Consider the following 23,498-nt stretch of genomic DNA (forward strand, 5'->3'; position numbering starts at 1 on the left):
GAAATAAAACAAGAGACATGTAGATTCAGCTGACTTTATTTATCTTTAAACTAATAAAAATCCCTTAAAAGTGATCCTGGGACCTTTAGAAGTTCTATGAATGCATAGATACCTGCCAATGACTGAAATTCTAAATCTTGACTGAATGTGTTTACAAAATTAATATAAGCAGATATCCTAACTATTCGTGCTTGGCAGAAGACTGAACAAAATTCTACATGTCTTTTTCAATTTCCCTAAAATTTTGTTAAATCTGCAAGTATGTACAATCCAGCTAATTGAAATTAGTATTTAGTGTTCATCAGAGCTGTTTCACAGCAGCAAAAATTGAATCAGGGAAATAAAAGTTCTAAATGATGTAGGAAAAAGATAAATACAATCAGAACAGCAGTCTAAATGTATGATATCAATATTTGACTCTATCTGCACTGTGTTGAAAGGAAGAGGATACACCAAGAAAATTTATATTGATCACTCTGGTGATGTGAATACCACCTGCATCTGATTGAATATGGGTTGTATTCTGTTCCCAGTATTAAGGATGGTATTTAACTCAGAACTCCATATTGTAAATATACAGCAGCCATTTTGTCCTAATTAAGGAATGTCTTAATACACAATATTATCATTTTCTAGAGGATCTTTATACATTAAACTAAAGTACATGATTGATTAAATTAAAGGTTAGTAATGGATAAAAAAAACTCATAATTCTCAAGGCTTGGAACTATGTAAAAAAAAAAAAAAAAAAAAACAAGACCACAAAATTCTACTTACTAAAGCAGCTAATCTTGCCTGCAAGTTTAGGGTCACAAGCCCATAATATGTGCAAAGAAATGCAATACAAGGAACCATGCAAAAATACAGTAAAATGATACAGGAAAAATGTCAAATCTAGGAAAAAAAGCTTTTATAAATACATCAAAATCAACTGTATACATAAACTGTAAGTCTAGCATTAGTTGTACCATATAGCAGAGCCAGCACTCTAAGTTCAATGCTTCCAAATCTGCGCAGGTAAGTCATGCCATCTTTGGTTGACTGCAGTACCAGGAAGGATGGGAATGAGAGGGAGGGCAAGAGTTCTGAAACATGGTGTCAACTTTCACTTGGCAGCTGGGCCTCAATGTCCACTCTGCATATGGGGCACTTCTTATTGGTAATCAACCATTGGTCAACACACACTTGGTGGAAAAGGTGCATACACGGAAGGCGTCTATTATTGGCAAGGAAACAAAAAGTAAAAATTAATTTTATGACAACTGCATGTGGCATTTATTTTTAAACATATTATACATGTAATAATTTGGTAGTGTTTTGAAGTTACTAGGAATCTTTCCCTTTTACAAAAAACAAAAACCAACCTCTCTAAGGAGAGTTACATGTATATTAAATTAGCACTCTGGGCAATATATAGATGTCCAAGATAATTAATTATCACAGCTATGGAACCAAATTATATAAAATCTAAAGAATTGTAAGTGCAAGAATTACATTGGCAAGTATTCCAGGTTTGTTTTTGTCCATGAGCTGTCAATATACTGGAGCCGGCAGTATGCTCGGTTACATAATACTGCAAACATCTTTTATTTTTTATTTTTTGGAGAGTCTCATTCTGTCACCCTGGCTAGACAGCAGTGGCGTCATCATAGTTCGATGCAACCTTGAACTCCTGGACTCAAGCGATCCTCCTGCCTCAGCCTCATGAGTAGCTGGAATTACAAGCGTGCACCACCACGCCCAGCTAATTTTTTCTATTTTTAGTAGAGAGGGGGTCTTACTCTTGCTCAGGCTGGTCTTGAACTCCTGAGGTCAAGCAATCCTCCCGCCTCAGCCTCCCAGAGGGCCAGGATTACAGGCATGAGCCACCACACCCACCCAAACATAACTTTTAAATATCAAATCCTCACCGTATTTATAATGCCCTTTTAAAAAATATATTGTCTCAGATATACATTATTCTCATTTAATTCTCTCTCAAGAACATTAGAACTCATGTGGCAAATATGTAGTAGCCATGTTGCCCTAATTAAAGAACGACTTAATATGCAATCTTATAATTTCCTATCCAGACCTTTATACATTAACCTTAAGTACATGATTAAAGGTCAATAATACTGTTTTCATGGGATAACTGTATACAGACTTAATACTGTGCTACTGTTTTATAGGTAGGTTAGGAGATCTTTACTTTAGTATGTTTATATCATACCAAGTTATCAATTAGAAATTGAGAAATAAAGCTTTTAGGCAAGACAGGGCAACATTAAATCTAAGTGTAACAGGGATAAAAGTTACTGAGTCAAGTGTCCATTTCTGTTTCTATCAACTGTTAAAAGACTTTTTATACACTTTTAGACTTCTTAATATTTTGCAAAAGTAGTAGCTAAAAAAAGGTGTTCCAATCTTCCTTTAATATATTGTCAATAGTATAAAAGCAGTTAACTTTCATACATATAAACATTCAGTGGAAATATAATATGCAAATAACCTTAAAATTTTTTTTCTCTGCCAATTGAAGAGGTATCACAAAGTTATCCTCATAAATTAGGGCAACAATAAATATTACCACACAGTTCTGTTATGTATGCTTTAGAAACTGTATCTTAATGGCATTGTGTTACATTTAAAAAAAGACAATAGGAACAAAAAAAATTACTTAAAAGATTATACAAAGAAAATGCCTAAAATTAATATAGGGTTAGCATACTAACGTTTTCTAAATCACAAAGGTGTAAGAAGGGAATAATCCTACAAATTAAATTTAAGGGCAAGTCAATTTATAAAAGATGCTGTAAAACAAACTGCATAGAGCTAATCTGGACCCCTTTTAAGCTTTGAAGAACACATTACTGTAACAGTCTAGGTTCCTCAAAGCCTCTCAAGTTCTTATTTCTGTAAGATTTACAGAAGACAATTTTGACCACAAAATTTCCCTGGCCAACCCTTGGTGTGGCCCTAAAATAGGCAGTATTATTTCCTGTTCCCACCCTTTGTTGGTAATACAGTGACTTTTAACCTTTTTATTCTTTCATTCATTACTCAAAGCCAGTTCTACATGTTAGAGATTGGTAAAAGTATATGCAAAGAGTAATTTTTATTTGGTTTCTAGTTTACTTTCAAATAAAATTCCTTATACAGTTTTGACAATATATTTAAGATAATTAATATCTAGTTACCTCACATCTTCACCTTCCTCTAAAATAGACAAACAGATAGTACATTTTTCCTCTGTGTCTTCCTCGGTCCCTTCTTCCCCATCTTGTTTGCAGTGCAGTTTCCTCTGTGAGAACCAATCAGTTGTTACCTTATTAGTAGAGATGACATTATTGAACAACTGAGTAAAGTCTGCATTTATTTGAAAAACAAAACAAAACCAAACCACATATCCACCCACACTTATTTCCCAGGTCAGACTGTCATGAATTAATGGATGAATTAAGTGACTATCATCGAGTACTCTTTTAAGACCCTTTAATAATCAGCATCAAAAGCAAAATCAAATTTAACAGAAATTCATTAGTTTGAAATCTGTTATTTTTAATCCACAATGAGGATGATATACAATATAAACTCTATTTTTATCTTATGAGGATAAACGTTTTATTAATGAATGTTTCAAATAACATTCATATAAATTAAAGTTAATTATAATATTTACCTTGGACAATTGAAAAGACTTAAATTAAGTGGTAATATCTCATTATTACTCTTAGAAGGCAGACGACAAATACAAAGCACAGTAATTTTCACAATTTATTATTTTCTGTATAGCATAGACATCATTTGTTATTGTTGTAAGAAATTATTTAACTCCATAACTTCCAGATATTGTATAATACTATACAGAAGAAATTGAGGGTTGAGTATAAGAAATATACATCAACAAAATGTCCATCAAAATAAGAGCCTAGTTAAAAAAATTATGGTACTGCCATATGATAGAATTCTGTACAAGCTATTAAAAACAATATGGGTGATCTGTGGGTGCTGATATAGAATGAAATGGCAGTGTGCAAACCATGTACATCTCATCCCCTTTAAGTTACTTTTAAAAGTAGAAGAAAAAAATATTATACATATGCACATTAGAAAATGCACAAAAATATCTCGAAGAATACTTAAGAATGTAGTTGCTAGATTCCACAAATCCAAAGGTCCATAATAATTTTAATAAAAATGTTATGCATTTCAATAATATTCTAGACGTTTGATAAACTAAATTCTTACCTTTTTGTATTTATGTGGATATGTACATCTTTCAATTGTCCCCTGGGAGGCTCCACGATTGACATTTCCTAATCTTTCTTCCAAATGAATCAGTTCCTGAAAGTGAATAACAACTAGTATTAAAAGAAAGGTTGGTTAATCTTTCAACAGTATTGTCAATATTGTAAAAGCAATAAGCTTCCATACATATAAACCTGCAATATAAATATACTGTTCAAAAAACCTTATATATGACAAAATAAATGGTTGCTTATATAATTTTTCTTATATATAGTAAGGCAAATGGTTGTCTATAATTTTTTTTCTTAACCAATTGAAGTGCTATGGCCAAGTTATCTTTATAAGTTATGGCAAGAATATTACCACGTGGAAGCATAAAGTAAGTATAAAAAACAAATCAAGTTCTAATAAGTCACACCAACTCCAACTTCCAAATTGACATGAAGAAACACAACAGAACTTTAAATTATATTTAAATATTTGTTCTTCCTGAAAATTCAAACAGGATTTTTAACTACAGAGTGAATTACATGTTTCTCTTTCTCCAGCAATATTTCTCTGAAAATTAAGCTTAGTCAAAAGCATTAAGGTTCTCCCCACATTTGATGGTATAGTATCTAATATTTATTTTGATATAATAAATTTTATATTCTCCTATATTATTTTCATTTACTCTTCTTTAAATATGTGGGTAACTTTTGACCCTAAGATTAATATTGGTTATAAATCTTTCTATAATTCCCCAAAGCAACATCAGAAAACCAAACATTTTACTGCCTTCTGATTCCCAGCCACTGAGGCAGTCCTACACAACTGTGAATGCTAATGACATACATATACGCTCTCTGCATTAGAAATACTGTGGCAAATATCTTCATTTACTTTATTACATACCTCAAAATTGCCCCTGAAAGGACCTCTGAATGATGTTCCATCCAATCCTGATGAAATGTAACGGATGTGAGGATAGCCTGCCATATCAGGAACCTATTTCAATAGAAGAAAACAGGCTAAATCAATTAAGAATAGACTTGTGGTTTACTATGACCATTGAATAACTGAAGACCCTCAATGCTTTCCATTCAACTACTCAGAAACTTCAACTTCAATCAGTACATATAACTTCAACTAAGCATTCTGCAACAGGGTTAGGTTCCTCTTAAATTATAATCACTTGGGGGGAACGAGGGGATGGCTGAAATCATACCTAACGGGTACCATGTACACTATCTGGGTGATAGGCACACTTATAACTTTGACTCAAGCAGCACAAAAGCAATCCATGTAACCAAAACCAATAACCAATAACCTCATATTTTCTGAAAAATAAAAATCACTTATAAAATAACTTTTTGTTTTCCTCTATTACTTTTTTGAGATGGAGTTTTCTTCTGTTGCCCAGGCTAGAGTGCCATGGCATCAGCCTAGCTCACAGCAACCTCAAACTCCTGGGCTCAAGCAATCCTCCTGCCTCAGCTTCCTGAGTAGCTGAGACTACAGGTGTGCCCCACCATGCCCAGCTATTTATTTTTTTTCTATTTTTAGTTGCCCAGCTAATTTCTTTCTCTTTTTAGTAGAGACAGGGTCTCGCTCTTGCTGAGGCTGGTCTCAAACTCCTGAGCTCAAGCGATCCTCCCGCCTCGGCCTACCAGAATACTAGGATTACAGGCGTGAGCCACCACACCCAGCCTAAAATAACTCTTAAAATACCCAAACTTAAAGCCTGATGCTCTTAGTAGCACAACTTGAAAAGATAAATATTTTCATAAGATCTTGTCAATATCAGAGAGCTTTACTTAAAATAGTATTAACAAATACAAATGTGCATAATTTTCCAACAAAAATTAACTTCAGGATAAAAGTTTTTACTTCCCTTCCTCTGGTTTCCTAACAACCAAAGTACCCTACACCTTTTATTGCTTGGTTCTGTTAGTGAAAATTTTAACATTTTCTAACTTTTTATTAGGATAGTCAATCCTCATTATTTATGGATTCTGTATTTGTGAATTGGCCTACAGGCTAAAATTTGTTTGTAACCCCAAAATCAACACTTTTAATTTTTACACAGTCATGTGGGGACATGAGCACAGTGGCCAAAAATCTGAGTTGCCCAACATGCAACTCAGTATTCCAAACTGTGGTAGAACAAGGCTCTGCCTTCTTATTTGATATTTGAGTTCATACTGTAAACAAATTATCTTTTTTGTGGTCTACTTAGTGCCAGGTTTTTCATATTTTTGTGTTTTGTGTTGGTGATTCTGTTGTTTAAAATGGCCCCCAACCATAATGCTCAAGTACTGTCTAGTGTTCCTAAGCCAAGAAGAAGGATGTGATATGCCTTATGGAAGGAATAGGTGTTAGATTAAGTTTCATTCAGGCATGAGTTATAGTGTAGCTAAGAGTTCAATGTTAATGAATCAACAATATATATTAAATAAGTTGTTTTTTAACAGAAACACACATAAGACCAGATAATATATTGATTAGTTGTTGTGACCAGAGGCTTGCAGTAATCTAACCCTGTATTTTCCCTAGGAGTTCCACATTTGATAACTCAATGTTTGCAGCAACTGTATAGAACTTAACTACCATGAACACTGAGAGTCGAGTGTATTAGAAAAGGGAGATTCTGGGATATAATACCATTTTTCTATCTTTATAAATAAATCTCTACTATTACTACTACTACTTCTTCTTTTTTTTTTTTTTTTTTTGACAGAGTCTCACTCTGTTGCCCCAGCTAGAGTACAGTGGCATCATGATAGCTCACTGCAACCTCAAACTTCTGGGCTCAAGCAATATTTCTACCTCAGCCTCCCAAGTAGCTGGGACTATAGGCCTGTGCCACCATGCCCAGCTAATTTTTCTATTTTTTTGTAGAGAAGGGGTCACACTCTTGCTCAGGCTGGTCTCAAACTCCTGACCTCAAGTGATCCTCCTGCCTTGGTCTCCCAGAGTGTTAGGATTACAGGCGTGAGCCACTGTGCCTGGCCTCTAACATTACTTTTTAATCAGCCTCGACTGAATCACAACATACTTCAAAAGCAGGAGTTACAGCTTTAATAGACAATTCATAAGTGGAAAATAATTTAAAATAAGTAAGCAATAACTTTTAATCTTCAAGTAGCCTATTATTTAAATTATCTGCAACTTTTCTTACAACCAAGATCAACACTACTCACCAGATAACCCAACCTCCTACACATCTCCAAGGAAATCAGAAAGGAACTCCTATCTCTGAAATTATCTAAACCAGTAGACTTAGCAGTTAAATTTTGGGGGAGTCAAAAGTCACACTAGAATTTCTGACTGTGTGGTGGGTCAGTTCACCTAACCCTTGCATTGTTCAAGGGTCAGTTGTCCTTTTGACATTACTCTAAGTTTATTTCTCAACTCAGAATACTTTGTTTGAAGTATAGTATTATCATTCAAATGCATTATTATTAATATAATTGTCTAAAGTTTTTTTTACCCTCTTGTCATTCTATACATTTTCCCTGAAAATCTAATCCTCTTCCATGGATTCTAACACTATAAATCGACAGATCACCAACATATCTTTTTACTCTAATCCAAACCATAAGCTTAACTTCCTACTGGACATTCAATCTTGATATGATGTTAGATACAGTATGTCCAAAACCTAACCCACCTAACCCCTTCCCCAAACCTTCATCTCACATTCTCCAATATACTGAATGTCACCACTATACACCTTTTAAGCCAAGCTAGAAATCTGAGAGTCATCTCAAATATCACTCGAATGTGTCCCATCACTTTTATGCCAACTGCTGTTGCCTTTGTTCAGGTATTCATCAATGTTTACCTCTTCTACTATAATGCATTAACTGACTTCCTTCTTCCCACTCTTAAATCTATTTTCTACATAACTGAGGAGGTGGTTCTTTTAATTACAATCTTATCAAATCACTCTAAAAGCATGAACATGATCAGGACATTCCCCCTTCATGGGTTCCTGAGTTCCAGTTTCTTGGCAGGGCAGCTTTTTTTCTTATTACTGCCTCTCACCCCTAGGAACTAGAACACCAATTTACTAGGAGGAGTTCTCAGTGCTTATGCTATATGATAGCTCTTTACATTACATGCTGCAATCTCTGCAAGAGCACCATTCCAAAATCCAAAGCCTGCCTGGAAGTCACATGTACAACAAGGCTTCTCTGAAGCCTTCCCTACAGTACCTCTACCCATAACAAGATTAAAAACTACTCCCAGTTCTGAACTACTTCTATAACTAGTAAGTATTACAAATAGCAAACTCAATAAATGTTTGCTGAACTTGTTATTTGGCACTTAATTTGGTATCAACAAAATCTGAACCTGTTCAATTCAGATGTAGAGAATTAGGATAGTCCTTCAGCAGATTAGAAGGTCAAGTATGAATGCATCAGAACACATCTATTATTACTTATGGCAAAATAACTAAAGCACATGTCCTGGTGACAGTGGATCAAGATTATCTTGGTATACAGAAAACATTTACTTTTTTTTTTTTTTTTTGACATTTTGTACATGAAGAGTACATTTTACAATGCAAATTACAAATACAGATTTTAATACATCGAATCCCCTTTTATGGCACAATTGCCATCTAACAAGAATAACTATTCTCAAATTCTAGGAAAACACTTATTACAACTAATATATTAAAATATTTTCAATAAAATATTTAATTTAGAAAAGGAAGACTACTTTTAGAAGAACATGTCACAATTTTGAAAATTTTCCATTTTACCATTAAAGGAAGAGCTCCTAATTGTAGGTGATGAAGTCGAGGGGGTGCATGGTAATGGGCCAAGTGAGGATGCAATGCACCAGGTGTGTAAGTAGCTGCAGTCACTCCAGCTTCAATTCCCAGTTCCCTGACAAAGGATGAGAATAGTTTGACTTTAGTCCTCCTTGCAGTCTCTTTATTATCAACAGAAATGGGAGCATGTTTACACTTTAAAAAGTAATCTAAGATTTCTTAACTTATAAAGCTGAGAAAAAGATAATTTAGCACAAGAGATTTAGCTAATAATTTCAAATTTATTTCAGAACTGAAAGGTGAAAAAACTCAATTTTGGGAACATGAGGAACAAGCATTTATACTTGCTTTCACAACTTACAAAGGAAGGAAATATAATGAATGGCTCCCAAGGTCCCTTCCAATCTAAAAGCCTGGTTCTACATGAGGAGCACAGAAAACAGAGTTTACTTTTTTGGTTTATCTGAAAGTTATAGATGCTCCTTGGGCTTTTGTTGTTTGGAAATCATCTCCTGGTTGTTGACATCAAGGATAATTAGAATAGCAAACTCTTCTACACCTTACAATAAAGGGTAAATAAAATTTCAGAAAAGGTAAAATTGGTACATGCTAAATCTTCATTTATTCGTTCTCATTTTATGTTCTGCCTCAAAAGTCACTGTGGATCAAGATCATCAATGACTGCCTACACACAATAGATTCAGAAAGAAAATTTAATGAAAACCTGCTTCTGTTTCTCTAGGAAAGACCACAAGCCTAGGAGAATGCAGGCTGGATTTCTCCTGTAAATGGCAGGAGTTGGAGGTGTTGGAGCAAATTTGAGTACAAAGGTGGGGGTCAGATAAAGAAGTTGTGAACAGTAGTATCAGTTTAGGGAGTTAACTCTGGTAGCAGACACCCCTGAAAAACAGAAAAACAAAAGGTGTACTCCTCTCACTTTCATGTGGAATCTAAAATACTCAAACACATAGAAGTAGAGAGCAGAATTTTGGTTACCAGAGGTGGGGGTGTAGGCAGTGAATGCACAAAGAGATGTTGGTCAATGGATACAAAATTTCAGTTATACAAGAGCAGTAAGTTCTGGTGTTCTATGCAATAATGTATTATATATTTCAAAATTGCTAAAAGAGGATTTTAAATGTTCTCACCACAAAGAAAATGATAAATATTTGAGGTGATAAATATGCTAATTAGCCCAACTTGATCATTCCACAACATATACATATATCAAAACATCACTGTACCCCCAAAATATATATGTCAATTAAAAATAAAATAAAACTTAAAGAAAAAAAGCTCTACTCCTTGACATGTTCCCTGTCCCAGAACTCAAACTCCTACTCTTTCCTCTCCAGGCTTCTACTTGGCTAGAGGTAGTGACTCACAGCTAAATGGGAGATTAGGTTTCTCCACATTATCCTTCTGTACGGCATTCCACTACAAAGCATTTTACAAAAAGCTGCTGAGCACAGCTTTGAAATTAAAGAAAATACTAACCAGGCAGATCTTTCTGGAGCCTGTCGAGGATGTGAAGACATAGTCTGAGGCACATGAATATGATGCCCATGACCATAGTTTGGGTGCATCCTATGTGGATGGGGTGGGGGGCGTTCATGTGCCCGCCTGGAAACACAGAACACAAAAAGACCACTGGAAATAATTGAATAATTGGTTATTTCTTATGTAGAAAAAAATCTAGAACATTATAAACATCTACAGATTAGTCATAAAATTACTTTTATGTCAAAAAATTATAAAATGTACACTTATTTAATAAAATATCAAGAAATTATAACCTCCTCCACAAATTCTAACTGCTCATTTATTCCAATGGCTTCAATTCAAATATAATCAAAGGAAAAAGGCAATTTTAACATTGTCTTGTATACCTTCTTTACAAAAGTTTAAACATGAGAATAATAGGAATTGAATACAAATAAAATTTTAAAAAATTAACTGCCCCCCCTTCCCCAAAGCAAATGTTTCCGGTACAAACAAGTTATCTTATACAAACAAATAAAGCAGGAAAATGGAAACTTTTATTTTTCTTCATTCCCTTTTTTTTTTTCTTTTGAGACATGGTCTTATTCTATTGCCAAGGCTGGAGTGCAGTGGCAAGATCATAGTTCACTGCAGCCTCCAACTCCTGGACTAAAGGGATACTCCTGCATCAGCTTCCTGGGCAGCTGGGACTTCAGGCAAGGGCTACCATGCTTGGCTAATATTTTTTATTTTTTGTAGACATGGGGTCTTGCTATGTTGCCCAGGCTGGTCGTGGCCTCAAGCGATGCTGCCACCTTGGCCTCCCAATGTGCTGGGATTACAGGCATGAGCCATTGTGACTAGCCCATTCACTCTTGTATCATAAAGACAGTCAACTATTTTAATGAATAAAAGTTTAAGAGAAAAAAATGTTTAACCTTGTGAATTTTTTTCAGAATACATGTAGTACATGTTAACACACCTAGGAAAATGATATTTAGCTCCAATCACACTCTTTATTCTGCTTCCCAGTATATTGTATTGACTCTTCCAAAATTCACTTAAATTTACAGACGCAAATGGTCACAAAATTCTAAACAAAGAGCACTAAAGAAAGCTTAGTCCCAGAGATTTTTATACTCTAATTCTTTTCTACTGTCTAATTTGCAGAGTTTGCATGTTTACCCTTAATGATTTAGAACAAATAATTTCCGAGCCACTAGACGATATGACCGTTAATCTGACAACTTTCTATATAAAGGGGTACTATATTAGAAAGGCAGCAATAGTCAGAGATCCTGAATATAATTTTAAAGTATTAGACTAAAGGAAGAAGTTACTCATGTTAGATTAGTTAGATCAAGGGTTTTGCAAACATTTTATGTAAAGGGTCAAACAAGAAATATTTTTGGCTCTACAAGTTATATGGTCTCAATTGCAACTACTCAACTCAGCCTTTATTGTGAAAACAGGCACAGATAATATGTTAACAAATGTAGCTGTTTTCCAATAAAACTTTATTTATAAAAATAGGCAGGCAGAATTAGACCGACAGAGTCTGCTGCCCTGAATTAGAAAATCAGATCCTAAATTATCAAAAGAAAAAAAGTCATAAATTTGGGGGGACACTTTAATATTTAAATTTGCAAATAAATTAAGAAGACTATTTGTCAATGCCAGTTTTGTTTTATTATATTTTTGAGACAGAGTCTCGCTGTGTTGCCCAGGCTGGTCTTGAACTCCTGGCCTCAAGTGATCCTCCATCCTCAACCTCCCAAGATGCTGGGATTATAGGTGCAAGCTACTGCACCTGGCTCCAATGTCACTTTTTGAAAATGCTATTAATACTTTTCTTTCCTCTGGTTAGTGACATATAATAAATATAATAAGTTAAATCAAATCTTTGGTATCTTTAGATCTTATTCCTCAGGATCAACTTTAATATTAACCTTTACTATGGGATACTGTAGAAACAAACAAAAAATTGGTTTGCATAAAGAAATGATCCTGGGACGTATGCTGAAAGTGGTTTGATTTCATTAAATCTGATATAAGCTTGTTTTGTCAACACCTATAATTCAGGAAAAGGCAGAGGAAGATTCTGGTTAGCGAAGAATCAATTTCCTAGAGAACTGAGGATTTAGTACAGTTATATCATTTCTAAATGATATAACTTTGTTTTATTTTTTGAGACAGGGTCTCACTGTGTTGTGCAGGCTGGACTTGAACTCCTGGGCACAAGCGATCCTCCTGCCTAAGCCTCCCAAGTAGCTGGGACTACAGGCATGCATCACCTCACCCAACTAGGCTTTATAGTTTTAAAAGACCAATGGAAATAGAAGAAAAAGCAAGTGTGATTTTCATTTAAAACTGTAAAACATACGTTGGATGTTGCATCATCCTCCTCCTTTGAACTTCCATCCTCTGCATCACTTCATGAGGATGCAGTCTCTGGGCTGGAGGTGCTGTGGTTGGAATATGGTGTGAAATTGGCTGGTGTGTGGGAGGAAGATGCTGAGGGATTGGTGCAGCCGTACTGGCTAAGTGAGTTGGAGGTGGAGGTGCCACAGGGTGAGATGTTGCATGAGAAGATATTTGAGAATGGAAAGCATGTACAGGATGAGGAATAACATAATCCACTTGAGGTGGTGGCTGAGTCTGAGGAGGCGGGTTTCCATGAGCGTGGGGGCAGGCAGAAGCTTGATGGTGAAGCGGCCTCGTCAAAGAAGCATCTGCAAGAAAAACATTTCAAGTATGTTACATAGCCACCAGGCAGTTAAGTATATATTGTTATCATATATTCCTATTGTACTGTTTAACATATTAGCACATATTTAATTTCTAAATAGTTTATCAGTGCTTGAATCTGCTCAAGCAACTTGCTTTTTTCTTTGAATAATGTTAGATATCCTCTCACGTCAATATATACACTTTTACTCCATTCGTGGCTTCATAACATTCTATTACAGGAAATGTACCAAATTTATTGAAGAAATCCCCATTAATAAAAATTGCAAGTAACCCAAATACTGTGATAAATGTCTATGTATATGATCCTTCTTGTGTTCACTCTTTTCATATATGTCTATGTATACATACACACATACTCACAGATCATTTTTGTAGCATAAACTCCTATAAGTTGTTGTGAGTCTGAAAGAATATTTTAAATTCAGGCCCGATGACAAAACACCCGTCCCAAAAGGTTGCCATAATTAATATTTCCAACAACAGCACATGATTAACCCCCAGAGCCACTAAATTTTTAAAATAAATGGGATTCTGAGAAAAAAATCTTTTATTTATTGACCACGTATTTGTTCTTCTCAGAATTATCTATTTATATTCTTAGCCTATTATGTTATTAGCCTTTTTCTTAAAGACTAAAAAGTCTTCTTTGTGTATATGGAAGCTTTAGCATAATAGGATATAAATATTTTTCCAAATTGTCTATTTCTCCCTGCCCCATGTCATTTTTCCCATGCTACATTAAGATGAAGGGGGTATATTTGCCAAGAAACTGACATGGAAGAAAGCCCTTAACAAGATGGTTCTTTGTCATTCCAAATCTTTATGTTTCAAAGTAACTACTGAAAAATCCCTCTGAGGAATACGCATCTCTCTTGCTCTGAGAGACCTCCAACTACTTCGTATGTAAAAAATGTTTGTCTCCTCTTTAAATTTCAGTCCAAATTTCATTTTATTGGAATATATTCTTGGTAGTCTGTTACGGAGCAATGGCCATTCTCTAGTTTCATCACAGAAAGGTTTTCTTCAATTTTTAATGCTTTTGAGTCATTCAGCAGGGGTGAAAATTAGGTAACCATAACTTACTCTCTGTATCTTCAAAGGATGCCTTGTTAGCATGTATTTAAAAGAAACTCAATATAAGTTGTGAGACAAATTTTTAAACCAGCTTTGTAAAAGTTATGTTTTAAGTTCAATGTTTTACTCTTTAAGAAGGCACAAAGCTCAGTACCTCTTGGTCACAAAAAAAGAATTCACCATGTTTGATCTTTATTATTTATCCTTCCTCAAATTCACAGCACGTTTTCTAGTTACACTTCAAAGTTTTCTATTTCTATGGTCATTATGCAAGACAATATTCACAAATATTTCAAAATCTTAGTTTTGCTTCAGAATGAATTAATTTATTTAACTCTTCAGGCATCATTTTAATTCAATGTTTGTCTAACAAAACAAGCTGCTAACCATTAACGAAGAGTGACACATTTTGCATTCCCCTACATCATTTCCCTTCCTTTTTTATTTATTTTGCTCTTGCCAGTTTAAAAAAAAAAAAATGTTCTTGATACTGCTTCCTAAAAGTTCAACATATCACTTGCAGATGCAATATTATGATCTGTTCCAACATTTACTCACCCGATTCTTACAGCTTTTTTTATTAAGTGTATACCAATCCATTACTGATTAATCATAAGCAGTCTTACTTACATATTCCCAAGCTTGAATACAATGGCTATTCACAGGCATGATCATAGCACACCGCAGCCTCAAACTCCTGGGCTTAAGCAATTCTTCTGCGCCAGCCTTCCAAGTAGCTGGAATTACAGGCTTGTGCCACTGTGCTTGGCCTTATTTATATATCTTACCAATACATCTTATTAACAAGATAGCAAAACTTTTAAATAATAGCATTTCTAGTACAATGGTTTTATCACTTCATCAAGACCATAAATCTTTCAAAAGCAAGGACACATGTTCTTATTGTCCTACTGGTATGCATGTTAATGTTCTTGGGTCAAAGTATGACAATTTATAGCCATTAAGAATTATTTACACTTTAGAAGTGTGAAGAAAGTGAGGACAAAGAGATTAAGTCACTGAGCTTATTACTCAGACCTGGGAGGTAAACTCAGATCTCTCTATTCTAAAGTCAGTGCTCTACTACACTGCACTGTCTTCCCTAGTTCAATTTGAACAAAAAAATTCACATGTGAATTAAAGCATATTGAAAGTTGGGCATGGCGGCACATGCCTGTGGTCCCAGCTACTTGGGAGGCTGAGGCAGGAGGATTGCTTGAGCCCAGGAGTTTGACACCAGCCTGGGCAACACAGCAAGACCTTGTCTCTAAAAATAAATTTAATAAATACATAAATAATATTGGAAATGTATCAAAAAAGAAGTATAGGAGAGTGGAGGAGAGAGTACATTGTGTGTGTATTATATACACATACCACATAGGAAAAGGAGTCCAGAAAAGGGTTATCAAAATGTCTCTAACACAAGAGAATACAATTTAAATTCCCTACCTTCATTCTTATTCACACAACCTCAATGCTTGGAAAAAAATTTAACACTATTTATTTGAAAGTTTATCCCTTTGACACGGCAATCTCACTGTTAGGAAGTTATCCTAAAGATAAACTCATATATGTACAACTACAAACAAATTTAAATGTCCATCAAATTAAACCAGAGGACTGATTTAATATATAATAAAATATCATAAGGGTATCAAAAACCAATGAACTTGATTTTTATGTGCTAATGAGCAAACAATTAAGATACATAGTTAAATTTTAAAACAAAAAGAAAAAAACCAAAAAGCAAGAGGACGAATAATATTTGGTATGATCCCATTTTTTTTTTTTTTTTTTTTTTTCGAGAAAGAGTCTCACTCTGTTGCCTGGGCTAGAGTGCCATGGAGTCAGCCTAGCTCACAGCAACCTCAAACTCCTGGGTTTAAGCAATCCTTCTGCCTCAGCCTCCTGAGTAGCTGGGACTACAAGCATGTGCCACCATGCCCGGCTAATTTTTTCTATATATTTTTAATTGTCCATCTAATTTCTTTCTATTTTTAGTAGAGATGGGGTCTTGTTCTTGCTCAAGCTGGTCTCAAACTACTGACCTCAAGTGATCCTCCTGCCTTGGTCTCCCAGAGTGCTAGGATTACAGGCATGAACCACTGTGCTCAGCCCCCATTTTTTTTAAGGAGAAACATTTATATATGTGTGTGTACAAAGAAAATTTCTGAAAGATTTTATAATAAACTGTGAACAGCTGCTGAGGTATTAATATTAGTGAGATGTAAGAAAAAAAGAGGTTTTACCTTCTCGTTTTATATCATTCTGAAGTTTGAACTTTTTAGAATGTACATGAGATACTTTTAGGATAAAATTAAAACAAGTTTCAGTTTAAAACATTTATTTATTAGGACACTAAAAAAACAATGGACTTATAAATGGCCTCGGTATATTATTTTTAAAAGGGAGGGGTAGAAAAACCACACACTGAATTCTTAATAAAAGATGATCAATTAAAGATGAATACCAACAAGTTATTACAAAACAGCCTGTACATCATACCCGGTGTTCATACCCAGAATTTGGCCATTGGTCAGTGGTTTGCAAAAACCAACCCTGTTTCTAAATCTGTTTTCCAACTTCACATTTTAAGTTTCATTATTGAAAACGTAAACAATGTATTCACTGCACAAATTCTGGTTTGACTGTAGCTGTCTGCAGGAAATAGAGTTCTATAATTATTGGAGTGGAAGAAGAAATCTAAGAAGATGTATAACTGAAAATTAACCCTTGTGATGTAATCAAAACAAATTTCCTTGCTAACTTCCTGTTTATACCTGGAATGAATTTTTAGTGTTTATTATCAAATTATTTAAGCAGCTTCCAATTGATTATCAGCTTATGACTTAACAAAGTAATAAATATGTTACATAGCCTAAGGGTATTTATCATTTCTTATGGTATCTATTATGTCTTAGAAAAGTCACACCTGGTTCTATTTTAATTGCCTGCACAAAATGAGTATAAAATCCTTTTTCCAACTGCCAAAGCTTGCTGTCAAATTCTTTCTTATGCCTCAGTTAACTGCTTGAGAATTCTTAGACAAAATTTACTGTGCCTAGAAATACTACTTAACTTTTATAGTTCTTCAGTTACTCCTAAAGAATAAGTCTAAGTTCCTTAAACTTCCATTCAATGCACCTCAATTTCATAGATATTAAAATGGGAAAAATACACCCTAATCCTAAGTTAAGTAAATACTAAAACTTTATGAATTAGGATTAATGAAAGGTTATGTCATGGAAGAATGTACAATGCTTCATTTATATGCCTCTAGGTTTTTTGTCTGTTAAATTTATACTTACAAGGAGGTGGCATATAATGTCGACATGATGACAGAGAGGGCTGTGGAGGGGGCTGGGGCTGGGGCTGGGCCACCATGCTTGATCCATAACTATCTATTGACAATGGCTGACTCGGGGCAGCAGCAGCAGCCTGATGGCCAAAGATTGCAGCTCGGGAAGAAGAAACAGGGCAGCAGGGGTCAAATGCAGATGCTCCATGAAAACCACCACTTCCATGACTTCTGATACCACTGTTGCTCAGGTCTACTGGCAATGCCTGCTGTATAAAAAAAAACTATATTTTATCTGTCTAAAGTTTGGTCACAACATTTCATGTTATATTATAGAAGTATTCCTAATGCACCCAAGAAAAATGTAATCTTTGAATTAATTTGAAAATAGTAAGATTTCAGCATGAAGACCTACTGAGCTGACCAACAAAATACTTGGATATCTTGTATATATCAAGTATATTTTGGACTGTGAAAACTGTAGTGTTTTAAACTTAAAATCTAAAATCAATTTTTAAAAATCAAGCATAAGATCATACCACAACATAAAAAATTGTTTGTTTTTGTTTTTTTTGAGACAGGGTCTCACTCTGTCTCCTGGGTAGAGTACAGCGGCATCATCATAGCTCACTGCAACCTCAAATTCCTGGGCTCAAGCAATCCTCCTGCCTCAGCCTCCCAAGTAGCTTGGACTACAGGCGCGCATCACCATGCCTGGCTAATTTTTCTATTTTTGGTAGAGATGGTGTCTCACTCTTGCTAAGGATGGTCTAGAACTCCTGGCCTCAAGTGATGCTCCCACCTTGGCCTTCCAGAGTGCTAAGATTATAGGCGTGAGCCCCGCACCCAGCTGAAAAGTTTATAATTATTATTTTAAAGTCTATTCTTACATAGTATGTACATCTTAGAAAGACAGAAAGAAACTTTAAAATCATACTTATATATTCTCCTTTACCCCAAATCCTGACTAGTAATTTAGGACTCCTTTAGAAAACATAAAGTCACACAACTGAAAACATTAATGTTCTAAGTAAAAACTTATCTATCCCAAACTCTATAGAACAAGCATTCAAGTGAAACTCTAATAGTGTAAACAAATCTACATTTTTCAAAACAAAGGGCACAGGATTATTTAGGCTAAATCATGAATTAGCTTTACCTCTGAACCCTCTTCACTTGTCCAAAAAAAAAGAAAGGAAAAATTAACCCACCGATTCCTTTTACTGGCATACCTTGTTTCATTGTACTATACAGATACTGAGTTTTTTTTACAAATTGAAGGTTTGTGGCAACCTTGTATCAAGCAAGTCTATCAGCACCATTTTTCCAATAGCATGTGCTCATACTTTGGTAATTCTCACAATATTTCAAACTTTTCCATTATTATTATATCTCTTGTGGTACTCTCCGATGAGTGATCTTTGATGTGACTATCATAATTGTTTTGGGGCACCCTGAACCCTGCCCATAAAAGACAGTAAACTTAAATGATAAATGTGTGTTCTGATTCTCCACTAACCGGCTGTTCTCCTCTCTTTCCTTCTCTCCTCTTGCCTCCTTATTCCCTGACACACAACAATACTGAAATTATGCCAGTTAATAACCCTACAATGGCCCTCTAAATGTTCAAGTGAAAGAAAGAATCACACATCTCTCACTTCAAATCAAAAGCTAGAAATGATTAAGCTTAGTGAGGAAGGCACATCAAAAGCTGAGACAGACCAAACCAAAAGCTAGGCCTCTTGCACCAAACAATTAGCCAAGTTGTGAGTGCAAAGAAAAAGTTCTTGAAGGAAATTAAAAGTGCTCCATGCATACACAAATGATACATGAAAAGGCCTTATTGCTGACACGGAGAAAATTTTAGCGGTCTGGATGGATGAAACCAGCCATAACATTCCCTTAAGCCAATGCCTAATAATCCAGAACGAGGCTCTTCAATTCTATGAAGGCAGAGAGAGGTGAAGTAGCTTCAGAAGAAAAGCTGAAAGCAAGAAGAGGCTGGTTTATGAGGTTTAAGGAAAGAAGCTGTTTCCATACCAGAGAAGTACAAGGTGAAGCGGCAAGTGCTGATGTAGAAGATGCAGCAAGTTATCCAGAAGATCTAGCTAATTTATGGAAGATGGCTACAATGAACAACAGATTTTTCTTGCAGATGGCACAGCCCTTTATTGGAAGAAGATGCCATCTAGGACTTTTGTAGCTAGAGAAGTGAATGCCTGGCTTCAAACTTCAAAGGACAGGCTGATTCTCTTGTTAAGGACTAATGTAGCTGGTGACTTAAAAGTTGAAGCTCATTTATCATGCTGAAAATCTAGGGCCCTTAAAAATTACACTAAATTTATACTGCCTTTTCTCTATAAAGAAAATAATAAAGCCCAATGACAGCACATCTGTTTACAGAATGGTTTGCTGAATATTTTGAGCCAACTGTTGAGACCTACTGCTAAGAAAAGAAACCTCTTTTAAAATTATTACTGCTCATTGACAAGGCACCTAGTCACTCAAGAGCTCTGATGGAGATATACAAGGAGATTAACATTGTTTTCATGCCTGTTAACACAACGTCCATTCTGCAGCCTGTGGATTAAGGGGTAATTTTAACTTTTCAACTCTTATTATTTAAGAAATACATTTCATAGGGCTGTCATAGTAATTTCTGTCATTAACGTGGACAAAGTAAATTGAAAACCTTCTGGAAAGGAGTCACCATTCTAGTTTCTTTTTTTTTTAGATAGTTTCTTTGTAGTCCTGAGTAGAGTGCACTGGTATGATCGTAGCTCACTGCAGCCTCAAACTCCTGGGCTCAAGCAATCTTCCTGCCTAAGCCCCCTGAGTAGCTGGCACTACAGGCACATGCCACAACACCCAGCTAATTTTTCTATATTTAGTAGAGATGGGGTCTCACTCTTGCTCAGGCTGATCTTGAACTCCTGAGCTCAAGCAATCCTCCCACCTCAGCCTCCCAGAGTGCTAGGATTACGGGTGCGAGCCACTGTGCCCAGCTAGGAGTCACCATTCTAGGTGCCATTGAGAACATTTGTGATTCATGGGAAGAGGTCAAAATATCAACATTAAACAGGAGTCTGGAAGAAGTTGATTCCCAGCTTTATGGATGACTTTAAGGGGATCAAGACTTCAGTGAAGGAAGGAACTGCAGATTTAATGGAAATAAGAAAAGGACAAGAATTAGAAGTGGAGCCTGAAGATGTGAATGAATTACTACCATCTCATGATAAATCTTGAATAGATGAGTAGTTACTTCTTAGGGAAGATCAAAGAAAGTGGTTTCTTGAGATGGAATCTAATTCTGATGATGCTGTGAAGATTGCTGACATGACAACAAAGGATTTATATAGAATAGACCATCAACTTAGTTGATAAAACAGCAACAGGGTTTGAGAGGATTGACTCCAATTTTGAAAATTCTATTGTGGGTAAGATGCTATCAAAAGCATCACATGCTTCAGAAAATCTTTCAAGAAAGAAAGAATCAATGCAGCTAACTTCATTGTTTTACTTTTAAGAAATTGCCACAGCCACCCCCCAACCTTTAGCAACCACCATCCTGATCAGTCAGCAGCCATCAACATTGAGACTGCAAAAACCCTCCACCAGCAAAAAGATTACAACTCACTGAAAGCTCAGATGAATTGCTGGCATTTTTTAGCAATAAAGTATTTTTAAATTAAGGTATATTTGGTTTTTTAGACAATGCTATTGCACATTTACTAGGCTACAGTATAGAATAAACATTAACTTTCATACACACTGGGAAATGAAAAAATTCATGTAACTCACTTTATCATGATATTCACTTTATTACAATGGTCTGAAACTGAGCCTGCAATATCTCCAAGGTATGCCAGTATTAGGAATATGATTTTAGGAAAGTCCCATTTACTAAGTTGGGAAATAAACCAGAGTTTAGATTTAATCTCTACTCATCAGTAATTTATTCCCCTGAAAGTATTTTAAAAGTCCAAAGTAAAACACCTTTACCTTCGACTCTAGAGCACATTACAGAGTAAGAATTGCTCTTTGTACTCTTAAGTAATTTAAATACAAGGTAACTGCTTAGGTTCAGCGTAGCTGCACTCTTCAAAATGGGATTAAAGAAAATAAAGATTTGATGTTATATATGGAATTACATACAAGAACTATTTCATAAAGGAAGCTGAGAGACTATAGATGAAGAAAGCCAGAACAGTGCATTTGTCAGAAGCCCAGGTCACTCAGCTGTCCTCAGAGGACCCACAATGGTCTTTCTACTTTCAACAAACTCTAGGTTCAGGGGATAATAGAAACAAAAGGAACTTTGGATGCTAAAAGGGAAGGGAGATGACTATACAGCAGAAGCTGACAAGGAAAAAAGGAAGAGCTCCTTTCTTCTTCTATACTATATGTCTACAATTAGTTAAGCAAATGGCCTCTTTCTGTTGAGTTGGAAAATAGAATGTATGTCCTCAATTCTGGTAATTAAGGTTTAAGAATAATACTGTGAGACTGTGAATTTATGTTTATGGTTCAAATCCTTTCCCAACTTTTCTATTTAGACTAAAATTGTCAAATGGACTAGAATATCAACATCTTATAAAGGTGACAAATTTCATCTTAGCTTCATCTCTAGTCAGTGATTAAGAATATTCTCAGAGAGTAAAGTAGTTCCTGGAAGGAACTGAGGGTAAAGTTAAAGAATGAAAAAAAAAAAAAAAAGGAAAAAACAACGAGAATCCTCTTCTTCACAATTCCAACAGTTCACTCAATTCTTAGTCTAGAAAGAAAAGTGAGTGTAAGCAAGTTAGGTACAGAGATGGGAAATGACAATATTTTACATAGATTATAAATGATGCATCATGCTAATTATTAATAAACTATCAAAAGAGAAAGCCACCTGGCATGACAGTGCATGCCTATAGTCCTAGCCACTCTGGGTAGGCTGGGGAGGGAGAATTGCTTGAGCATAGGATTTCAAGGCCAGCCTGGGGAACATAGCGAAACCCTGTCTCTTAAAAAAAAAAAAAAAAAAAAGTGCGTGTGCATACACACGCGTGTCACAGCACATAAAAGCAAGCAATAAGGGCTATTGTGTAGAGAGTCAGGTGACTATTGCAACTTCTTTCTTTGCAAGCCTAATTTTTCTTTGCCTATGTACAATCTGGCACTCAACCATAAGACATCTACACAATCACAAATCCTCAGATCAGTTGTCTGTTTCTTCCATTCCTCGATTTCCTGCTGTACCCCAACAGGTCTCAAATGACGAGACTATATGAAGTTATCTCCTAAGTATGTGGCTAATTTTAGAGCCCTACAAACGTCTACATGAGTCTCAAACTGCTATCTTCAAAATCTCACTCTCTTCACTTTCATGCCCATTATCACCACGGAATGCCTGGGGATGCTACTGATTCTTCTCAAATTTTGTCTGCAATCCAAATACCTCTATCTACAGAAGGGTAATGGGTTACGTATATTTTACACTGAATAGAACTGTAAAAGAAATTCTACCTATAATTAACTGATTCAGGTTGAAAGAAAACATTGTACACATAATTGATCTCTTAAACCAGCTGTATTATTTCATTAATGACAACAGAATATTCTGTGAATGAGAGGCCCGACTTTTGGCAGCTCTTTAATGAACGTATGAGAAGCTGGTAGATGCACTTCTTCACCATTTTCCTATTATACTTATAAAGCCTCCTTTCAACCCAAATTTCCAGTAACAGGAAGTTACATTTTTAAGCAGGTCCTTTTGTTCAGACTGCTGGAAAGATCATTCTTTCTTTTCTTGACAGGATGTTGCTCTGTTGCCTGGGCTAGAGCGGAGTTGTGTGATCATACCTAACACTCCTGGGCTCAAATGATCCTCCTGCTTCAGCCTCCCAAGCAGCT

At 35.4% G+C, this 23,498-nt stretch overlaps 1 protein-coding gene across 6 annotated transcripts in view; it reads right to left on the reverse strand.

Moving 5' to 3' along the window:
• Positions 1 to 704: 704 nt before the first annotated feature.
• RNF111 (ring finger protein 111) overlaps positions 705 to 23,498 on the reverse strand; it is an 82,182-nt gene continuing 59,388 nt past the window's right edge. The window contains exons 7-14 of one of the 6 annotated variants that reach the window (XM_069459368.1): positions 17,611 to 17,866; positions 12,861 to 13,209; positions 10,493 to 10,618; positions 8,984 to 9,110; positions 5,125 to 5,217; positions 4,231 to 4,326; positions 3,180 to 3,283; positions 705 to 1,216 (exon numbers count right to left, since the gene is read on the reverse strand). In XM_069459368.1, coding sequence (XP_069315469.1) covers positions 1,099 to 1,216; positions 3,180 to 3,283; positions 4,231 to 4,326; positions 5,125 to 5,217; positions 8,984 to 9,110; positions 10,493 to 10,618; positions 12,861 to 13,209; positions 17,611 to 17,866 — 1,269 coding nt within the window. In that variant the 3' untranslated portion in view covers positions 705 to 1,098. Of the gene's footprint in view, positions 1,217 to 3,179; positions 3,308 to 4,230; positions 4,327 to 5,124; positions 5,218 to 8,983; positions 9,111 to 10,492; positions 10,646 to 12,860; positions 13,210 to 17,610; positions 17,870 to 23,498 lie in introns of all 6 variants that reach the window. The other 5 variants (XM_069459353.1, XM_069459361.1, XM_069459350.1 and 2 more) reach the window with 5 other exon arrangements.

Source organism: Eulemur rufifrons, chromosome 2 (genome assembly GCF_041146395.1).
Source record: "Eulemur rufifrons isolate Redbay chromosome 2, OSU_ERuf_1, whole genome shotgun sequence".
In the NCBI taxonomy this organism is placed as follows: domain Eukaryota; kingdom Metazoa; phylum Chordata; class Mammalia; order Primates; family Lemuridae; genus Eulemur; species Eulemur rufifrons.